Source organism: Rhyacophila brunnea, unplaced genomic scaffold (assembly GCF_057557595.1).
Source record: "Rhyacophila brunnea isolate RB1 unplaced genomic scaffold, BYU_Rbru_1.0 scaffold_11, whole genome shotgun sequence".
In the NCBI taxonomy this organism is placed as follows: domain Eukaryota; kingdom Metazoa; phylum Arthropoda; class Insecta; order Trichoptera; family Rhyacophilidae; genus Rhyacophila; species Rhyacophila brunnea.
Window position 1 is genome coordinate 5404308 of NW_028232763.1, and position 21222 is coordinate 5425529.

General features: G+C 28.1%; 1 protein-coding gene across 1 annotated transcript in view; it reads right to left on the reverse strand.

Moving 5' to 3' along the window:
• Positions 1-21222, reverse strand: part of LOC147078300 (acyl-CoA Delta-9 desaturase-like) — a 95346-nt gene that overhangs the window by 13233 nt on the left and 60891 nt on the right. Inside the window, exons 2-6 of the mRNA XM_085958305.1 lie at positions 19242-19394; positions 17666-17775; positions 14727-14889; positions 2853-3026; positions 23-208 (exon numbers count right to left, since the gene is read on the reverse strand). Of these exons, the coding sequence (XP_085814431.1) occupies positions 23-208; positions 2853-3026; positions 14727-14889; positions 17666-17775; positions 19242-19381 (773 nt within the window). The 5' untranslated portion in view covers positions 19382-19394. The remainder of the gene's footprint in view (positions 1-22; positions 209-2852; positions 3027-14726; positions 14890-17665; positions 17776-19241; positions 19395-21222) is intronic.

The following is a 21222-nucleotide window of genomic DNA, read 5'->3' on the forward strand; positions in this document are numbered from 1 at the left end:
TACAAATAAAAATTGTACGTACTTATCGTAAGGTCGGTTTCCCCAGATGTGAGCAGCGCTATTCACCAGCCACGTGAAGTTGAGGGAAACGGTGAACCTCCAGACACTGGCGACGTACCAGGAAACCCACACGTTCTCTCCCCACAGCTTGACTGGGATCCAAGTTGGCACGACGAAACATAGCAGGGGCATCAGCACCAAATAAGTTCTGGAAACAATACAACGTTATTATTTTATCAATAGAATTATCTGTGTAGATCAGCGGTAGTTTAACTTTATGACTTGCATTTGTTTATAATGTAAACTCTACATAAAAGTTACAGAAGTTATATTGATATACGAAATAAAGACCGAACAAACTTATCACATGTAATTATTTTTTATTTATTATATCGTCACTATATAGGCCGATTGCCGTAACCCTTACTTTTCACCAAAGTGACATTTAGATTGTAATGGACTTATTGCATACTCATACACGAATTGGCCAAGTATCATAAATCCCAAAAAAATATTTCATATCAAAATAATTCCAAACTATTTTTAAGCCTTTTGTAACTTGACAAAAATATTCCAGCCAGATGCTGTTACCCTCTCTAAACGTAAGCCACAGGGTACACACAGAGTAAGCCATTCAATTTGTAAAAATATTATGTGTAAAATAATAAATAAATATTATATAAAATAATAAGTGAATCCAATGCCCACAGTTTTTTTCACTTCCTGAACAATTTGATATTTGAAGGTTACGCTAATTGGCCTGTACAGTGACGAATGTAAAATATATACATATTATTTTAACCGTGGATTGCGGATTCGATCACGCTACTGGTTAAAAAAAATCATCTTGTTTTTTAATGTGTATTTGAGGACCCAATTCCTGCTAAATAAACTTTTAATACAACAAGTAACAACTTTGTGGAGCTCCATATACATTTCTAAGGAGTTAACATGCCAATTTACCTACTTAATCGACTAAATTTATTAAAGACCCGGACCTGATTCGTCCGCTTAGAGCTCTAATTCTAAGCCAGCACCTGTCTCAGATGTTCTAAGATTGTGCAATAGTGCATTTAAAAAAACAATTATACGAACACGTTAAAAAAACTTTTGTATAACAAGTTTTGCTTGTAACCAGTTAGAAAAATGTAATATGCAAACGATTATCATTTTCGTATTTAGAGTTACGAATTATTTGAATCAAAATACAAATGGGCAATATATTTTCTTTAATTAGGTAGAAAGTATTCTATTTGGTTTTAAGGCTCTCTGTGGATTGTTCTTCCTTTTTTCTTCGACATTTCGTCCTCGTTACAAAGGTTATTTAAAAAAAAAATACACGGTTACAGCCCCAAAAATCAAATACATTAATAAATGACAGTGAAAGCCTGAAGCAATATATGAGGTAGGAATTATTATAAAATATGAACCGTACTATTTTACATGTATATTTTATAATTTATTGCCGTCGAACGTAATATTTTTCAGAAGGGCAGGAATTTTCTAAATGTTTACCAATTTGAAACAAAAAAAAAACATTGAGAATCACTGACTTACAAGGACTTTGCCAAATGTATATGTATATAAGAATAATTTATAAATATTATATTAGTGTAAAATCATGATTCACTATTTTTTAGTTTTTTTAGAGTTTAATTTGTTATGTTGAATCCACATAATGGCTCAAATCGGATAAATGTATGTAGTCACGTGTTGTTCACTATTGTGAAGAGGGCGACGTTTGTGTTGATCAGCAAATATTTACTGTCTATCGAGAATCGGTATTTCAATACGCATCAAAGAAGGCCAACGTTTCCTTGATTGGGTCCATTTTGAAGGGGGCGTTATAGTATAAACACCGTAAAAATTAAGATAGCTAAATTGGACATGCTGTTTGACGTACTATGTAACGTTATACATACGTATCTTTGACGTATGTAGAGTATACACTTCATAACTTTGCACTCCGAATGCAAATTATGTAATGAAAATGGAAACTCACACAATGAATGAAAATGAACGCACACTCACACACTGAATGAAAATTATGTAATATATTCTAAAAATACTTCTTCTGCGTATATTATCTATTTATTTAATTGTTACTACATACTATATTAATGCAAGTGAATATCATTTGTTCTAATAATTTTATGCGAGACAGCCAAAGAGGCGTATCAGTATAGTAAAAAGTGCAAAAAGTTATATGACGTAGGTATACTCCATTCATGAACTACTAGTGAATCACATAATTTAACTACTGTCCGACAAGAAGATCTAGTCAATAACCGGAAGTCACTGTAGTCGAAGTGCGATTAACTAAATAGGGGGGGCTCACAGTCAGGACAACTCGTCGATAACCGGAAGTCGTTGCAGTTGAAGTGCGGTTAAAAACAGGATGGGCTCATTAGTTCACAGTTTTAACACGTTGATAAGAAGATTTTATTCGACAGTATGTATTATTGACACTATGTTTTTTTTTAATTGATGTCATTATCAAATCACCGATTAAGAACAATATAAATCAAAAATATTAACCGGTAATAGGTATTAAAATGTCACCCACGCTTGTAAAATATAACAACGTATTGATAAAATGTTGATACTAGATACGTACAATGTGGTACTATGCTAAATTTATATTGTTCACTGTACGAAAGAAATGTCGAAACAGGGAAGCAAATAATATATTCCAGCTATATCTCATCCTGGATTGAGTATTATAGTACGAGTATATTAAATACCTACATTTTTTTTTTTTTAAATAATATTTGTATTTTCATTCGAAATACGTTTGTGCTCATGCCTCATAGTATATAATGAAATATGATTATTGAACAAATGCTATTTACTTTTTCTGGAACATGACGATGGGATCTTTTTCCAAGTCAGCCATGTCAACGGAAGCTCCCTTGACGAAGACATCATTGTGTTTTCTAAGCATCAACCAGCCGATGTGAGAGAAGAAGAAACCTCTTTTGGCATTGTGGGGATCAGCATCAGTCTCTGTGAATTTATGGTGAACTCTGAAAAAAGAAGAATAGTATTTAATACAAAGGCCATATTTTTAAACGATGGTACAACCTTAAATTATTTTCAATACATATAGTCCAGTCAAAGAATATACCTATTGTAGAGTACATGAAATATACGAGAATTTTTGACTTCAGGACTTTGTTAAGAGTAGTTAGTAAATAAACATAAAAAAAGTCCCTACCCCTGGGATGTGAGCTAGAGGTGGGAAGGGGGTCAAAAGGTCCCATTTTTTGGTTTTTTACTTAGAGCTAATTAAATTTCCTATAAAATTGTTTCTACAAAAATTTGTCGAATTCCCAACGGTTTCCGAGATATTTAAATTATTTAAAATCGATAATTTTCGACGATAATTGGCAGAAAATGAGCAAATGGGCAGTGGACAGAAGAGGAGACAGTTGGTTATCGCATTAGTATTATACAATACTATTTTGTCACTCATTTTACCTCGTTTGAACTAGTGTTATAGAAAAAAAAATCAAGACGATAATAGGTATTAAAAGAAATGACCAACTTATAGTTTGCCTGTAACTTTGCTATTCAACAAGTAGTACTATATAATAATCAAACACATTTCTTGTTCACTTTCGTTTATACTTTTTTTCTTCATGCATTTATCAAATATTTTTTTAAACAAATAGTGTGACATCACTAGATTAAAAGATAAAAAATAATCACTGCATTCTGTATTGACAATTCCTTGATATATATTATATGTTTATATATATTAAATATACCTACTATATATATCTACGTTACGAAACCTAATATTGCTTCTTACTGAATTGTATGTATATAGTAAAATATACGGTAACACAATGGTCACTATAAGATATCTATCAAGAAATACAAAAGTCAGACTATATAAAACACTGTTGAGACAAGTAGTGTAGTACTGCCTACGGATCGGAGATAATAATGGTCTTTAACTGTCAGTGCTTCCTAGAAGCTACTAGCGTTTGAGCATTATCTAGAGAAACATCTTTGGATCAATCTTCAAGGATGATATCTGGTGACGTCGCTATAATCACGAGATCTATAAACTATTTGGTGAACATTACGTTATCAGAGTTTATAATGAGGCACCTATAAACAAACTGTAGCAAATCATCTAAAGCTTGATGGGTTTGGATTATAGAAGAATTAGTGCAGCTCTGCAAAATTGTTCTTAGTAATAAAATGATATTGCGAAGATTAAATTGTTCCTGGCCAAACTCCAAAGACAAAAGAGCAAAATAAGAAGAAGAAGAAAATAATGCAATGCAATAATAGTTGTATGGTATATCCAAAAAGAATATATTATTGTGCCATAGTATGTGGATAGATTTTCACCATAGGGCATCATTAGAAAAGGGGAAATGGACTAAGTCTATTCTACTATCACCACGAGAGGTGTCCTGGTTTGTAGAGTCTTCTTTGACGAGGAATGAGCTAATACTGAGGCTAAGAACAGGGCACACCATGGGCAAAAGATTTGATGTCCTCATGGGAAGAAGCGAATCGCAGCTCTGCGATGAATGTCATGTTTTAGAGGAAATTGTACATATAGCACTGCAATGCCCCAAATATGAAATTCACAGAGTACAGTTGCGAATTGTGGATATCTATGAGAATGTCGACGAATTGAAGGGTGTCCTGGCGGTGGGTAAGACGGAAGAGCTAGGCAAAATTGTAAAGTTATTTAACAGAATAGGAGTGAGGACCTGATCGACGGATCCCCTTCTTGAAGAGAAGAGGCGATATGACAGCGAGTCGCAGTCAAAGCCTCGGTAAAATCACAAAAAAAAAATATATATATATTATTCAGGAATATGCAATTTAATATTTTTCAACCGATTGATGTCTATTGACTTTTTGGTTTTAGGCAGTTCAAGTTTCTGTTATGAATATACTCAAAAGCGGAATTAGCTATACATATAAATATGGTTGCATGTAAATGTTACGTAAAACATTTCACCGTGGCACAGTTTGCCGTGAGCTTTCTATCGGAAATAGATGACCTATGCTATACGGTCTCCAATTTTATTAGATTCAATATGAATATTGATTCAATTTTCATAGCTGATTTTGGCAAAATTCATGAATTAGTCAAGAATGAAAATCTAAATAACCTAATAAATAATCCAGTATATCGGCTATTTTCAAATTTTGTTTGCTGCTCATTTGCTGTAAAGTGTAAACCGACAAGAACCGTGTTTTTTTTAGACATGAATTTTACGTCAGTACTATACGGCCCAAAGAGATTGGACAGTCGTGAATATATGGCCATATTATATTTCCGATACAACATTTCACGGTGAAGTGTGATACGGCAAACTGCATACGTACAAGTTTCCGAACACGATAAAATGTAAATGATATTTAGCCAACTCATTTTCTGCAAAATCGTATAATATACGATACACTGACTCTGAGATGCAGCTATTGTCCTGTGGTAATGAATGTATTTACAAATAGGCAAAAATAATTTCATCACGATGTCTTCAAACTTGTTTTTGTACAATTTTACTCAAATCTTTTGCGGGCTGTCACATTTCGTTAGATTTATTTTCTTATAATTCTTATGTTAATAAAAAAAAACATCTTTTTTTTAAATTCGCCCACTTTTAAATCGTACCTATTATTCAATTGCATTCTGAAAAAATATTTAAATATTCATTTTAGATTGCAAATAGTCATATGATAGATTTTTCAAGGAATATTTAAAAAAAAAAAAAAGCCTGTCTTTGTTTCGAACAATATTTTGAAATAATATGTATTACATCACTAAAAAAAAATAAGGATAAATACGATATTTACCATAATTTCTTTTATCACGATTAAAAAAATGAATGAGAACAAAAACAAAAAAAAATATATTTTGTAACATTTTTTTTTAATTTATTGTATTCTCGTGTATTTCAGTTTTATTTATTGAACTGTCTTTTATATTTACTATATTAATGCATTATTAAAATAACATAAATCCTATTATTTCATTTGCATTGACTGAAGACTGCTACAATAGAAATACAATAAACACTAAAAATCACATCCTTTTTATAAAAATAATTACAAGATAAAAAGAACTTTCTATACACCACGTTTTTAAATTTTCTGTTGAATCATATAAACTTGACAATTCTATGTATTAATAAATAGGTACTTTTTTGTACTTGATAGAAATACTGAATAAATATTATAGAATATGTACTAAAATGTTATTTTGAGATTTCATAATATTGATTTCCATAGTAACGCACGTATATATTAATAATTTAGCTGCAAAGACCCCTTAGCAACCAATAATAGTAAGTAGTAAATATTACTTTTAACGATTTTTTTTCCGAAACATACAAAACAGAATTAACTGAAAATGAATTCAATTCTGCTTAAAGATGGCCAAAAGTATTAAAAGAGTGCATTGTCGTCGTGTTCTGATATATTCTAAAAGTTTCAAATGCTAGTCGGGAAGTTAGTTAAAAATCTTGGACAAACAAGAAAATATTTGTACTGAGCACACAAGATAAAATCTGTACCGGACAAACAAGAATACGAGCTAATGAAAACGTGGTAATAATTATTATTGATGATAACACTGATACATAATAACATTAGTGATTTACTTTTTTGTGTACAAGTAAGTACGTATTTGTTTGAGTGGTTATATTATAGGCCCGTTTAATGTTAGTTAGATAAAAAAATTTGTTATGCTTTGGGTAATATTATAATATACTCCATTTATATGAAATAATTATGCATCTTTTGACGATTTTGGTATAATTTAGAACGTTATTGAGTGGTTTAAACTGTTTCGAGGCCCCTTTAAAATTCCATGTTGAGTCGATTACCCTTGACGATTGTGAAGAAATCGTTCAAAAATCTAATAAAACAGATCATAATCCACAAAATAACGTACCGAACTGGTTCATTCGCACACTAGGATGTTGACGACCTCCCAAGCAAACAATGTCAGCCATTATTATTATAAACTATGTATAAAATTCATCGAAATAACCTTACCATTTTCCATTATTAAAAAATGGCCTTTACATTTATAAACAATAATCCATAACAATGATTTAAAATATTATGTACATATTTTTTAATTAACAAAAACTTTTTAGTGTTAATTTAGACGTAGGAACGTTAAGTTTTCAAACTGTGAAGTACATTTTGTGCAGCGGAAAATTTTGCAGACTTAGTATAATTTGCGAATATAAAATGTATTTAGGTCTGAACTGAACATTCGGATTAATACATATTATATATATATTATATTATATTATACTTGTATATTATGAAAAGCTGATCGATTTAAAAATAAATTTCATAATGATTATTGCAACAAGATTCAACTTTAAAACCTGGTGGTATTGAAAAATCAAAAGAGATAGTGAAAAGTGGTTTTAAATTCGAGTCAAATTTAAAATAAATAAATTACATCGACAAGATCTCTTCTGTTAAACGGGTTAAGTTCATTAAGACTCGTTACATTATATTATGTACAGTTAACTGCGACAATGTTTAAATCTTCACAAAGCCTTTTAAATATTAACTCATACAAAAACAACCATTCTTTGTTTATATAGAATCGCCTTAATAAATTTATTGGAGCTCTGCAACAAAAATTCAATAAATTAATAATTTATTTATATTTGGTGTAATAGGCGTCAGTCAACAAATTAATAATTGCAATCCCGGGTATAATTAATAGCTCCGGGAATCGGAATTATTATTTTAAATATTGATCTTAGGATGAAAGAAAATAATATAATAAATAAGTATATACCTAGTCTTTTTCTAAAAAGTATGTTTATAATATGAATAAATTAATTTGTTATGTTTTAATGTTTAACAATCTAATATTTAGGCACTAAGTATATTTTGTATTTTTTTTATGATCCTATTAAGTTATAATTGCTTTTATCCTTATGGAAAAGGGGGTTTAATGTGTACTTAAAAATGTAATTGACGATAAATAATCATAAAATGAATGTATCTTATAAAAGTTTAAATCGTATTTTTCAATCCCACTGATGTTCGAGTATTAAAAACGTTGCGATATTTTTTACGTTACAGTTCTTCACCTAACAAAATGGGTTGTTTCTTATGATAATCCAGAACTACTGAACTCTATCACTGTTTACCGAATCAACAAATCAATGAGACATATTTATTTTTTATTAAGCTACGAAGTCTCATTATACATAATACTCGTATTATGTCAAAGCTTATGGTTGAAGATACGTGTAGAACACAATCGCATTTGCACATCATACCAAAATGGCATATTTACTAAAGTACTTACGTAATTTTAAGCTTTTTCATGTACGTAACCATCATACACTTCTTCACACAATATATAATGATAAAATATTAACATATTTTTTATGACATGCATAAAAAATCGGCAGAATATGACAATAGGTAGATATGTATTTTTTATTGTGAATTTCTTGATATTACAATATAAAAATTCCATTTTTTTAATACATATGAATGTTTTAATAATTTAACAAAAATCCTCCTTTGCGTAATATAAAAAATAATTATCATATTAATGTCCGAAGATTTTAAATTATTATACCCAGCAATAGTCTATACATACAGAAATTTATAAAAACACAGGTATTATAATATTCCTTATTTAAAACCTGAAGCAATATATAATGTTTTATTTTATTGTACTACAGTCAATTTTATTCATATTATCTCAATAAATTAAATATGAAGACAATCATTTTATATTTTAATATTCAATGTAACTAGTTTTTTTTTCTCAAAATCGTATTATTAACTATTGATTAAAAAAGTTTTTTTAATGTGGTAATTCTTTGACAATAGGAATCTGTAGTTTGAGGATATAATTCAGTTTATTTTTATATCTCTCTAACATTTGCTTGATTTAAACATTTTAAGTATATATTATAGTACAGACTAACCAAACGATTTTTCCACTAGCTAAATTTATTACTAAAATATCTACTTATTTATATTTAAAACATTCAACGGAAGCTGCTAAATAGTATAATTATTATTATCTTAATGGATTATAACGCAAAATAAAGTAGAAGATAACTTGTAACATTACAGTAGAGAAAAATTGTATTGAGTCGTCATATAAATGTTTTAATGGCACCCTATCAACAACAAAAAACTTTGCCATATAATTAATATTATTAATAGAATTTTTGGAAAGTAAAAAAATATTATAGACAATTTACTTATCTTAACGAAACCATAGCAAATTCGAATTAATATCTTACAATAAAATTAATAAATTATCACAGTATGAATCTACAAAGGGTAGACAACGTACGAATAGAAAACAACGCTTAATCTTCATTATTAATTGTATAGTATTATGTAGTAATAACGGTTCATATTTTGTAAGTTGTCGTGTTTAATAATTTGGGAGTGCAGTGTATGAATATAAAATGTGCATCGTAAATCATGAAGTAATATTACGCAATTGTACAAAGACGTACGAGAATCTAAAGAGATATTAAAATAATTTAAATTATGATTAATTATTTTTTTTGTCATCTTCTACGCTGCATTGTGTTAGGATTCTTAACTGAGAGTTAATTACATGATGCTTAAAAATACGTAAAAGATAAGAATTAAATTATATGAAAATATACCAATAATTAATTTGTTTGCGTCACAGATACGTCACAGAACAAACTAGTTTGTCTAATTTTATCATTTAAAAAATTTAAAACTTTTATATTTCAATAATTTACATTCAAAATAAATTAAATTTCTAGAATGGTTATATGAAAACGAATGGCACGAACAATTTGAAATATCACAATAAATAATACACAAAGAAAATAACTATCTTATTTAAACAAGTTATGTATTATTGTATATTTTAATAATTTTATATTCGGTGCTTTATCGATTTTTTATGGTATTAGCATAATCTTAGTCACTATTGTGAAGGTCGAACTCGTAGAGAAGATACTAGGAAAGTGTTGTAAACTGAATAATCATGTATAACAGAATAATTCTATATCACACAAGGATTATATTTAAAATATTTAGAATCGAAGTATGTAGGTAATAAAATATAAACCATTATTTAAATTGAGGTATCTATTTTTTTAAATTCGATTTTAACGGCCCACATGCTCAGCGTCGGTCAAAATGGAGCTTTTATGGTATTTTCAGAGCATAACTCTGGACATTCCTTAAACGTTGTAAATAATCCATTTATATAATTTTAAAAACCTTATTATCCTTCATATTTATTTTAAACATTAATTTAATGACTGCATAAAGTATTTTTAATAAATAAAATAGTATTCTTTTAAACCTTTCGCTCTAATGTTTTAGAATATAGTCATATTTCAGTACGTCCATGTGAAGTGGTGTTAAGATTGTTTAGATTTATTAATTTTTAAACGCATTTACAAAACCATTAGTAAAATTAATGTTTACATTATATAGTGACGTATTTACTATAAAAAATATATTTTATAATCTTTTTGATCCCAAATTTGACAAGAATTAGGTACTTATTTTATCATTCAAAAAATGGGCACGATTAACACATTTGAAGATAATTCTAAATATACTTATTATAAGCTATGTCTTTGTGTACAATCACCAAAAGGAAAACGTACACTGACAACTAATACTGTTAACTCTAACAAATATATAACAAATCAATACAATAAAGTAAGTAAAAACTCCATCACCTACCTATTAAGTCAAGGACCACAATAAAAAAAATACAACAAACGAATTATGAATAGTTTAAGTGTTTGTAAAAAACCTACCTTATCAATAATAATACACTCGATAAGCGTATAATAAATCGTCAAAACCTAACAATAGATCATTAGCAATTGTAAACAATAAAAATACTACACTCAAAAGGTGTAAAATCGTTTATTCTGGGAACAATCAATGGTAATGTATTTTACGTTAAAATCGCTCAATCAAACAAGCTATGCCCATTATTTTAATTCCCGTACGTTATATACAGAGAAAACTTTTGGAATACGAAATACGAAAAAAAATGTGCCACCTATAATCAGGCCCTACATAACAATGTATGTTGTTTTATTTAATATAATATACAGTTTATGTACTGTACATCCTGCTGCCATATGGATGTAAAAATAATTGTACTCGATGATGAAGGGCAGTTTTGTTAGGTAATATATCTATTTTTTTTACTCTGCAGCTGACTTAATTCCATTTTATTTGTTATAGCGCACCTCACTGGCAATGCAATGCATTTTGTAGTCGGCATATTCGACGCACGTAGCAACGTTATTAAAACTGGCCACACTTTGATAAATGGGGACTGATGCAAGGTCGAGAAAAATATTTTGAGCCGTTACGGTATAATATTTTCATACCTACCCCTTTCATTATGAAATACATTAAAAACTCATTAATAAAAACATACACAAGTAGAAATTACTACTACTGAATAAATTAAAAAAAAAACTATAAGTATATAAGTATATAAGTATATAAGTATCTCTACGTGCGGCAGAAGTAAGATTTTAATGGACTTAGGAAGATTCGGCACCAAAACAACTGGGCGCCATGCAATCAAATGATATTAAAAAATAAATAAGCTTTCGTATATTATAGGTACTTTTAAAATATATATTATTGTTTATATTTAAATTATATAATGTACACACAAATAATGATTTAATTGTGCATATGTTTAAGTTCCAACGATAAAAGAGTTCTTTTATTTGTATATAAAACCTCAGGCGTGATAATTCTCAATCCGCAATAAATTTAATATAATTATGTTAAGAGCAAAAATATTAAAACTACTAAATAGTAGATAGAAACTGTATAAAATTTTTCGTCTACTATCTGTATAAAAAGTCTATTTATTTCATTCGACACTGCAGCGCCCATTGTCCTGGCACCCAATTGTCCCATTCCCAATTTAATAATGATGTTAACAATTACACTGAGTTCGCATTACTTTATACTTTGAGATTTTAAAATTGCAAACATTATAATATATTATGAACTATCAAATAACGACCGTTAACCGAACATCAACTGTTTGAAACATTAAAATCGTAACAAAATTCAATGAATCAAGCATATTAATTATAAGACAATTCAGTATTGAAAAGAAGAATTGAGTTTTTAGAATTATTAAAATGGTTGTTTTCTTACACCGAGCACATACTTATGATTACTTATGTCATAGACAATATGAGTCTACAAAATTTTCTAAATTAATAATAATAATCCTCCTCGCGAATCATTCTGCCCAAATACTGTTCGCTATTTATGACTTATTGCGATCTCACATTTATTTCCTTTTAAAAAATTTACGTCAATTACGCTGCTTAAGGGCGGACGTGCTCAGCGTAGGTCAAAATAGAGCTTTTATTGCATTTTCAAACCATGATCCTGGACATTCCTTAAACGTTGTAGATAATCTATTTATATAATTTTGAAGCCTTGTTATCTTTTATATTTATTTTAAGCATTTGATGACTGCAAAAAATATTTTTATTATATAAAATAGTGTTCTTTTAAACCTCTCGCTCTAATGTTTTAGAATATAGTCATATTTCAGTACATGAATGTGCAGCGGTGTTTAGATTTTTTACATTTATTAATTTTTAAACGCATTTATAAAACCATTAGTATAATTTATGACATGATTATTTTTGTAAAATATTTACGATAAAAAATTATATTGATAATCTCTGTGATCCCAAATTTGACAAGAATTAGGCATTTTATTATTCAAAAAATGGGCAAAATTAACACATTTTAAGATCGCTGAGCATGTCCTCCCTTAATAAGTTTAAATTATAAAATACAACAATTTCTGTATGTATTTATATAAATGTATATTCTATAATAATTTAAGTTCTTAATAGTACCTATAATAGGTGTAATAACGAATGAAAAAGGAGTGTCCAGACTTATATAATATTTAAGTTCACCCAATGAAAAGACACCAAAATAGAGAAAAAGTATCCTATCAAAAAATATCTCAGATAATCACTTATATTAGAAGAAAAATGTGGATAGTGAGTACATACAAAATTGTGTGTTATTCTCAATTAATTAATTGACAGTTATATGAGGAATTTAATTATACATAATTGAATAATAGTATTTGTAACAAATTTCTTAGAGGACACTCATAAAAATAACATTCTAAAGCCGATATTTTGAGATTAATCGATCGAGAGATCGTTGATAAATAAAAAATTATCTAAATGCATGGCAACATATTTCTGTTTTGTGAGACTACTAAAAATATTAAATTTACGTAAGTTTACGTATGGCAGTCGGGTATTCGTAAAAATAAACCTGTTTTATTGGATGGCTTATTTCTCAATGTGCTCTCCGCTATAAATATTTTAAAATACATAATATTTTTTAATGGAAACAGATTGTTATAAGGTTGCATATCACGAATTTAATCAATAAATAAATCGAATTACGGAGTAAGTTTATCGTTATAAGATGTTTAAATTATCATGTATTTAACTAATTGCGGAATTACAAAAATCTGTGCAAGTCGGTTTACAGGAAGCCAGGCGGGAACCGCACTAGTTTTCATAGCCGATTTTGGCAAAATTCATGAATTCAAGAATGAGAATCTAACCTAACCTATTTTCAAAATTTGTTTGCCGCTGACTACCCTTAAACCGACAATCATTGACATATTATTTCTTTCTTTTGTATTAACAAAACAGTAGAAGCATGTTGAGAATTATTAATTTCACGATAATTTAATTATTTATATTGACACCTGTTTCCGTCGGTAAAAATCCATCATCAGCACTATCCAAAAATGACTAATAGGTATTAAAAATTCAAATACTGAACTTTAGCCGTCACGTCAAAGAATAAAATTATTAAATTTGAAAGGGTGCCGACAATTAATACGTACCGCCAGTAAAAAATGAGAAATCAAATCTGAAAACAATTTATTTCAAAGTTTTTGGCACCTGAACATAAAAAGTCTCTACCACTCCTATAATAAATGTAAATTTTTTTAGTTTCACTTTTACTCTCTATATAATACTATGTAAATAAACAATACCTATAGTTATAATAAAAAAGCAAAATGACTCCCCATGAAACCTAACCTTACCTTACATTATATATATTTTTTTACCAATTCTCAGCCTAAGAAGATCATACTGGTTTCAACATAGTATTTTAGGAGAAATGGATGTTTACCACTTGCAGACCCTTTTAAGTCCATACTCTGGCTCCAAACACGCATTTAAAAACAATATGTGTATATGCCAGACCAAGGATTTGAATTTGGGACCCAAGATATTGAAAACCTACGCGCATGGGCGTATATTTAGGTCCTTTCTATGGGCAAAATTATTTAGGATCTGCTTTTAATGGCTTCTTATTAATTATTTTAATAAATTTTAAATTTGACTAGTCTTAGTTTGATATATTTTTATATTCTGACTAAATTGATCCCATTATACGGTTGGTTAATGCTATAAAAAATGTTTTTTTTTAATATGAAGTGTACTAAATTCAATTTAGCTTCTAGAGATTAGAACCGAGATTTTTAATACTATCATCATACAAATATTTAAAATAAAATAACACCTTTTATTACTTAAGAAACTCAAAGTAAATCGATTGAATTTCAATTTAATAATTATTGCTTAAATCGGACATACGAAATTGTTATATTTAATTACATAATTCATTTTACATACCTATGATCTCTGACCCACTCATATATGTGATTCTGGAAGGCCATGGTCTGCAAGACGGCAAGGATGCACCTCATCGGCCACTTGGCCTTGTAGCACTTATGCGCCCATAATCTGTGGGCACCAGCCGTTACTCCCAACGCTGATAACACGGCGAATAGGATAGCTAGAAAAAAAACACAATTGAAAGACTTTTTCCTGTTTCATATATCTAGATATTAAAAATATTACGAATAAGATATAAAATATTTTTTTTTCGTTTTGTTTTATATGTGCAACAATTGAGGATCTGTATAGGACAGCGGTTGAGAAATCTTTATTCCTTTTTTAACATGGAACATTTTTTACTCATGATCTCCGACGCAAAGGCGTTACAAAAAATAGACGTAGAATAACTATAGACGCGCAGCCCGCCGTGATTACTTACGCGCACCGATTATTTTCATTTTACGTTCAGTAGCTTACATTCTGAGCGAAGTATTGTTTGTTTGTAATTATTACTTCTTTAGTCTTATTATTGTATATATTTATATTATAATTTCCAGAAAAGTAAAATTGTTTAAGTTCTTTGGATTCGGTTACTTTGACAAATAAATTTTCTTTCAAATTTGGACAACCAGCATTCATAGAATCAGTAGGCTAAGCATGTTCCATGTTTAATAATTTTATCGATCAGTATATTATAGAATCAGTCATATAAACATCTCGACTTTGATATATTTTAACTTCACTGGGAATCGTACATGAAGCCATAATATGGTGTATAGAAGGATAACATACCAGTCCTTTAGTCTTAAGTCGTCAACATTTCAATTAATAATTGGGTATGTTTTACAGATATACAAATAAAAACAATATCAAAATATTTTAATTCAAAACTATAATTTACTAGCCAGTTTTTCAGTTATTAGTTCTAAACATTCATAACGTAAAATATAATTGGGAAAAAACTAAACATTACATGATTTAAAAATATAATAACAGTCTACTGAAAGAGTTCAACATAACCTATTTTAAGAAATAATAAAACAACGTTAGTTTATATTACTTCCATGTAAGAATATAAAAATATATCGGTATTTTGATTGGCAATAAACTAATTAATCAATATTTACGATACAAGTATATTAGATTTTATTATATTATAAATGGTTTTCGGTTAATGGACGTTCATATATTATTATTATCTCACAATAGTACAGCCGGTTTTATTAACAAGTAAGTCCTCGGAGGAGAAACCACCGTATTAAAAAGTGCATAAATCATATTATATTTAACATTACATTTTTATTGGATATCGTAGTATTATCAAATATCTGTTTTTGTATATGATTCTTGTTTACATAATACGTTTAATTATTTCAAAAATTAATCTACAAAATACTCCGAAGTCATGTCCGTACAACAGTAAAATATTTCAAATCTACCAAAGACAACGATTCGTGGTTTTTTGTAAGAAGAAATTTGTTCTTTTTTTTCATATTTTAAATTTAGAATTACGATTAAAATGAAAATTAGGTGGTAGAATATATACACCTAGTAACTAATGACAATACTAAATATATATTCAAAATATTTAAAAATGAATAAGTGTATATATACATGAAATTACATTATTCTGAAGGCAAAGGTACTGATAAAAATATGAATCGTTAGTTACCTGCACGATTTATGTTACCGTTGATTTATTATACGGATTGATTTAATTTGTACTTCGTTTTTTTAAGCCACCTGTTCATAATAAATTCATAACATTTGAATCTTCATAAATTAAAGGACTACTTTTTGTATTTTATCATAAAAATAATTATTATTTAAATTAACAATATAGTTACGTAATCTTTAACTGGATATTATTATCAAAACTTACACAAAGATTACTTATTACTTATTGAAATATTTTTATACGCATTAATGAATTCATACGCGTATATAAAATTATTATTTAAATATGACTAGGTATGAATTTTACTCATGTGGATTTCAAGTACTTATATTTAAAATTCCATCAACACCATTCTTGTGAGTTTTATAATAATTTCTATTATTAGTTAACGAAAATTTAAAATTTTGATAAGCCTATTTTGAATAAGTAATCCGGGTATATAAATTTTATTGTCAAACAAAATAATAATAAAATTCCACAGTTATAGTATCCAAATAATCTTTTTTAAGACAAGAAATATTTTCAACTAAATAGTTGCATATATTGATATATTCCACTTTCGTGGATGAGTTCAGTAGAGATTGTTTTATAAATCCTTAAAATAGGGTCTCATTCTGTGTTTTTTCATGTCCCTAACAACACTTTTATGATTTTATATTTACTTTTCTGATTACGCTGTTTTTTTTATAAATATTGTTAGGTAATACAGTTTTCTGTTATTTTGTTTTCATTTATATAATATTGTAAACGTTTTAAATTTATAATCTACACACTATATAATATATAATATATATTTAGATTTTTAGTGTTGGAACGAAAATTGGAGTCAAAACAATAAAATCATTTACGGCTATGAACATTTTAAAAAAAATACACCACGTTTGATAACGGTATATTACAATACATTTCATATAAAGTAAAAATTATGTTAGATACCCATTTCCTGTATATATACCCGCATCGCATGACATGTATACTCAAATAATTCTCAGCATCTCTGCAGATTTATATTGTTACATATTAAAAATGTACAAATTATTAACAAAACTACACATAATTTATAAACCTATTCAAAATAAATAGGTAGTTAAGAAAATGCTTTTAATAAAATAATATTATTACAGCATTTTAAGTGTCAATAACCTTAATTTCTTAACATGAACATAAATAAATAATTTATTACTTTGACAGTAATCTTAAAAGCAATTGTTAATTACTCAATAAGTAACATATTATCATTTGTTGATAAAATAAATTTATACATTTTATTACTTACCAAATACTGTTGTTAAGGGTTTGGCTTGAAATAAGATGAGGTAACATCCGTATAATGTACCTAAATGTAAATATAGAAAGGCGAATACGTTTCTCCATACTATTTTCCACCTGAAACAAGATAAACAAAATCATTAGATACTTAATAAGCGGATATTCATGAAATTTTAACACTTAATACTGAAATAAAGGTCGTTTAAGTTTTATGATAGCTATGCGTTGCCGCAAGCATCGGTATTAGAAATTGTTTTGCTGGCATTCAGTAAGTTAATAATTATATAATATGTATAATATAACGGCAAATATATATCTCACGAACATGAAAGCCTTGGATCTTCATTTTCAGACTTATTGGGGTCTCATATAACAGAAAATAAGTCACTTTAATCTGGTGAAAATTAGACATTTATTTTAATACACTTGCCACATAAAACATGCACAAATATTATGAATATGCCAATTTAGAAAATGTAAGTATTAAGAAGAGAATAAATAACTAACCGTGCATCCCTTTCTTATAAAATAAATCATATCATGTTTTAAATATATATATAAATATAGCTTTAGTGTAGTGGTCTATGTGCATGGGCGCGAAACCCGAGAGATGCAGGTTCGATTCTTTCTATTGGTTATAATATATTTTCTCAGAAGTGTTTTCAAAATTATGTATGTTCAATAATTAAAATGTTACATTCTTAAATCTTGTGAATTATTCGTTAATATACTTATATAATATATAATAATAAAAAAATAGTTAATTAAAATTTATTAGCAAGTTCAAGTAAGTTACAACAACAAATCTTGGAGTAATCCGTGACGTCGGTTAGTAATTAAAGTAATACCTACTTCGATTTAAAATACAAAAGCCGGTCGCCAATAATAGCTCAATTCGGAAAGCGCTTCAGAGAGTATTAAGAGCCATTAGTTAAAATTTGTCACAATTAAGTATGGCGCATTTAGCATAGTGGTATATGTGCATGGGCGTGATACCCGAGAAATGCAGGTTCGATTTTGCGTATAGAGTATTATAATATTAATTATAATACTCTTATGTTTCCGATATCAGTCATTATAAGTGATTTCACAGGCACCGTAAGATATTTTTATAACATGGTAATACTAGCGTCAAGTGTCATTCTGTCTGGCAACTTGTATTTCTGCGGACTGGCGTATAAAAAGTAAAATAATATTCTGCATGTACATTTTAAACGAATTAACACTATCAATATCCATATTGAGATAAATTGTTAAAATAATTTGAGTGTATGGACTGTTTTATCGACACGCGAATTTATTTTGACAGCAGCTGTCAGTGGTAAATGGTAATACAGAAGGGGGCATGTTTATAACAAAAGTTGTCTATGGTTAAGGATTCCTTAACTCTATAGTCAGTGTAGTCTATAGTTAAGTCATCCTTTTCGGCAACTTATCCTTAAGACCGAAATATTGGATTCTGCATTCCGCTTTTAATATGTAATATATTATGTATTATATAAAGTATAATGTTATAAATTTATACTATTCCTGTGTTATGTAAATTTGATATTAGGTACAATAAATTATGCAACAAAACTTACGGATATTTAGGATCTTTTGAAACTGTGCTAGTAGACGGGGGAAGAGGTTTTTCATGTACGTGTGATCCTTTTTGGTCTTCCTGAGCGATTGTGGCTTCCGCCAAGAATATGTTAGTATTGCCTAGGAGATTAGGCGCCATCTTTGTGTTTATTCTGTAACAACAACAAAAAAATACAATTATAATCCGATAACACTCCAAGCATATTATGTATAACATAAAAATAAATAAATTGATTAAACCTTTTTTTATTCTACAAACATCTCCGTTATAAAAATATTACAGTATCTAGCTTAAAAAATGAATCAATTAATTTTTTTATATCTACAACTGTGTGTTATTTCATTCATCAAGTTTTTTATCACAACGACCATGGACTCTAAAAATCAAATACGTGACCGCAGTGTATATCAAAATATCAAACTCAATTACCGACATAGTTATTTTACTATTAGCCGCCATAATATGTATATAAAAAGAAATATATGTGTTAGAGTAATGATTCAGCATTTTAATAATAAACTAAATCATTCATGATGCCTAAGATCGTCTTAATTTATTTTATGAATTATTTTTTTTAAACGAGACTTTTATACAATAGTCCGATGATTTACTATTTTGGTATGAATTAACATGACTAATTTAAAATAGTATGCATTTTTTTTATAAAGAACGTACTTATATAAAAAAATATAAGCTGTATACTGAAGTAATACTGTAGGTTTTGAAACTATATCAAACGATAAGTCACCTATCATTGCTCTTATGTTGGGCACATATTTTTCAGTCTTTCACCTAATCATTTTATCAAGTAGCTTGAGGAGATACATATTTAATTCTTATATTATTAGAATACTACAAACGTTTTGTAATATAATAAATGGGATAGATACTAGAATATTTACCATGTAATATTTGAATTATAAGGCCAATATAGAAGCAAGTATTACTGTTGATTGTCAAGTAAAATATTTTTTTTAAATGTAACAAAAATAAAATGTAGGACTGATGATAACATTTTATATTGGTAACTTACTTGCGTACTCCAATTAAAAAAATAATTTTTATTTATTTTTACATATACTTAGTGAACATTACAAATTATTAATTTAAGACGTTCACAACATGACATTTAGAAACAACTAAATATTATTAAAACAGTCTTATATAAAAAGAAATATATCAGTATTAAGTTATTAAACAGTAGAAAAGTGTAAATATAAAAAGAATATAAATTAGATACAAGGAAGTTCACCAAATGATTGGATTGTAAATAATGATTGCGACCTATTTAGACTTATAATACTAACTCTTATTTTCAGTACTGCTATTGTAGGTAAATGTCAAAGGACATAGTTATGATTTCGCTAAATAAAGATTACAAAATCTGAAATACAAAATGCCACACAGCTAATCTAATTACAAAATTTGGTAACTTTTTTTATTATCACCTTTATAAACTCTCTTCGCCCAATATGTACGAGTTCTTGGGGTTATATAAATATTTTCACTGTGCATTATATACTTTTGTTTAGCTTTAATTAATTTATCATCAAATACATAATATGTAAGTCAATATTTACATAGAGCTAATATAAATGATAATATAAACAACTTACTCTAGTATGGTGCAATGGCTTTCTAAATTTCTTTGTGCAATCGTGAGCATGTTGGCTTTTAAATTAAATTACACTAACTAGGTAGATGCGGGCATCCTTCTCTTTCAGAAGTTATCATTTATCACGTAGGTATATAATAATATTCGAAAAAGAAACAATAAAATTCAGTCAAACAAAAAATAATTGAATACTCTTATTAAATTAAAATGAATTATAAAGTCGATTTTCATAATATTACCTAAGTATTATTTGTACACATTTTTAAATAGTTTAAAGGCTATAATGCTAATATTCACTGTTTACTTACACTAAATTTAGACAATATTAATATACCAAAATATTTGTAAGTTTGTTTATGTAAAG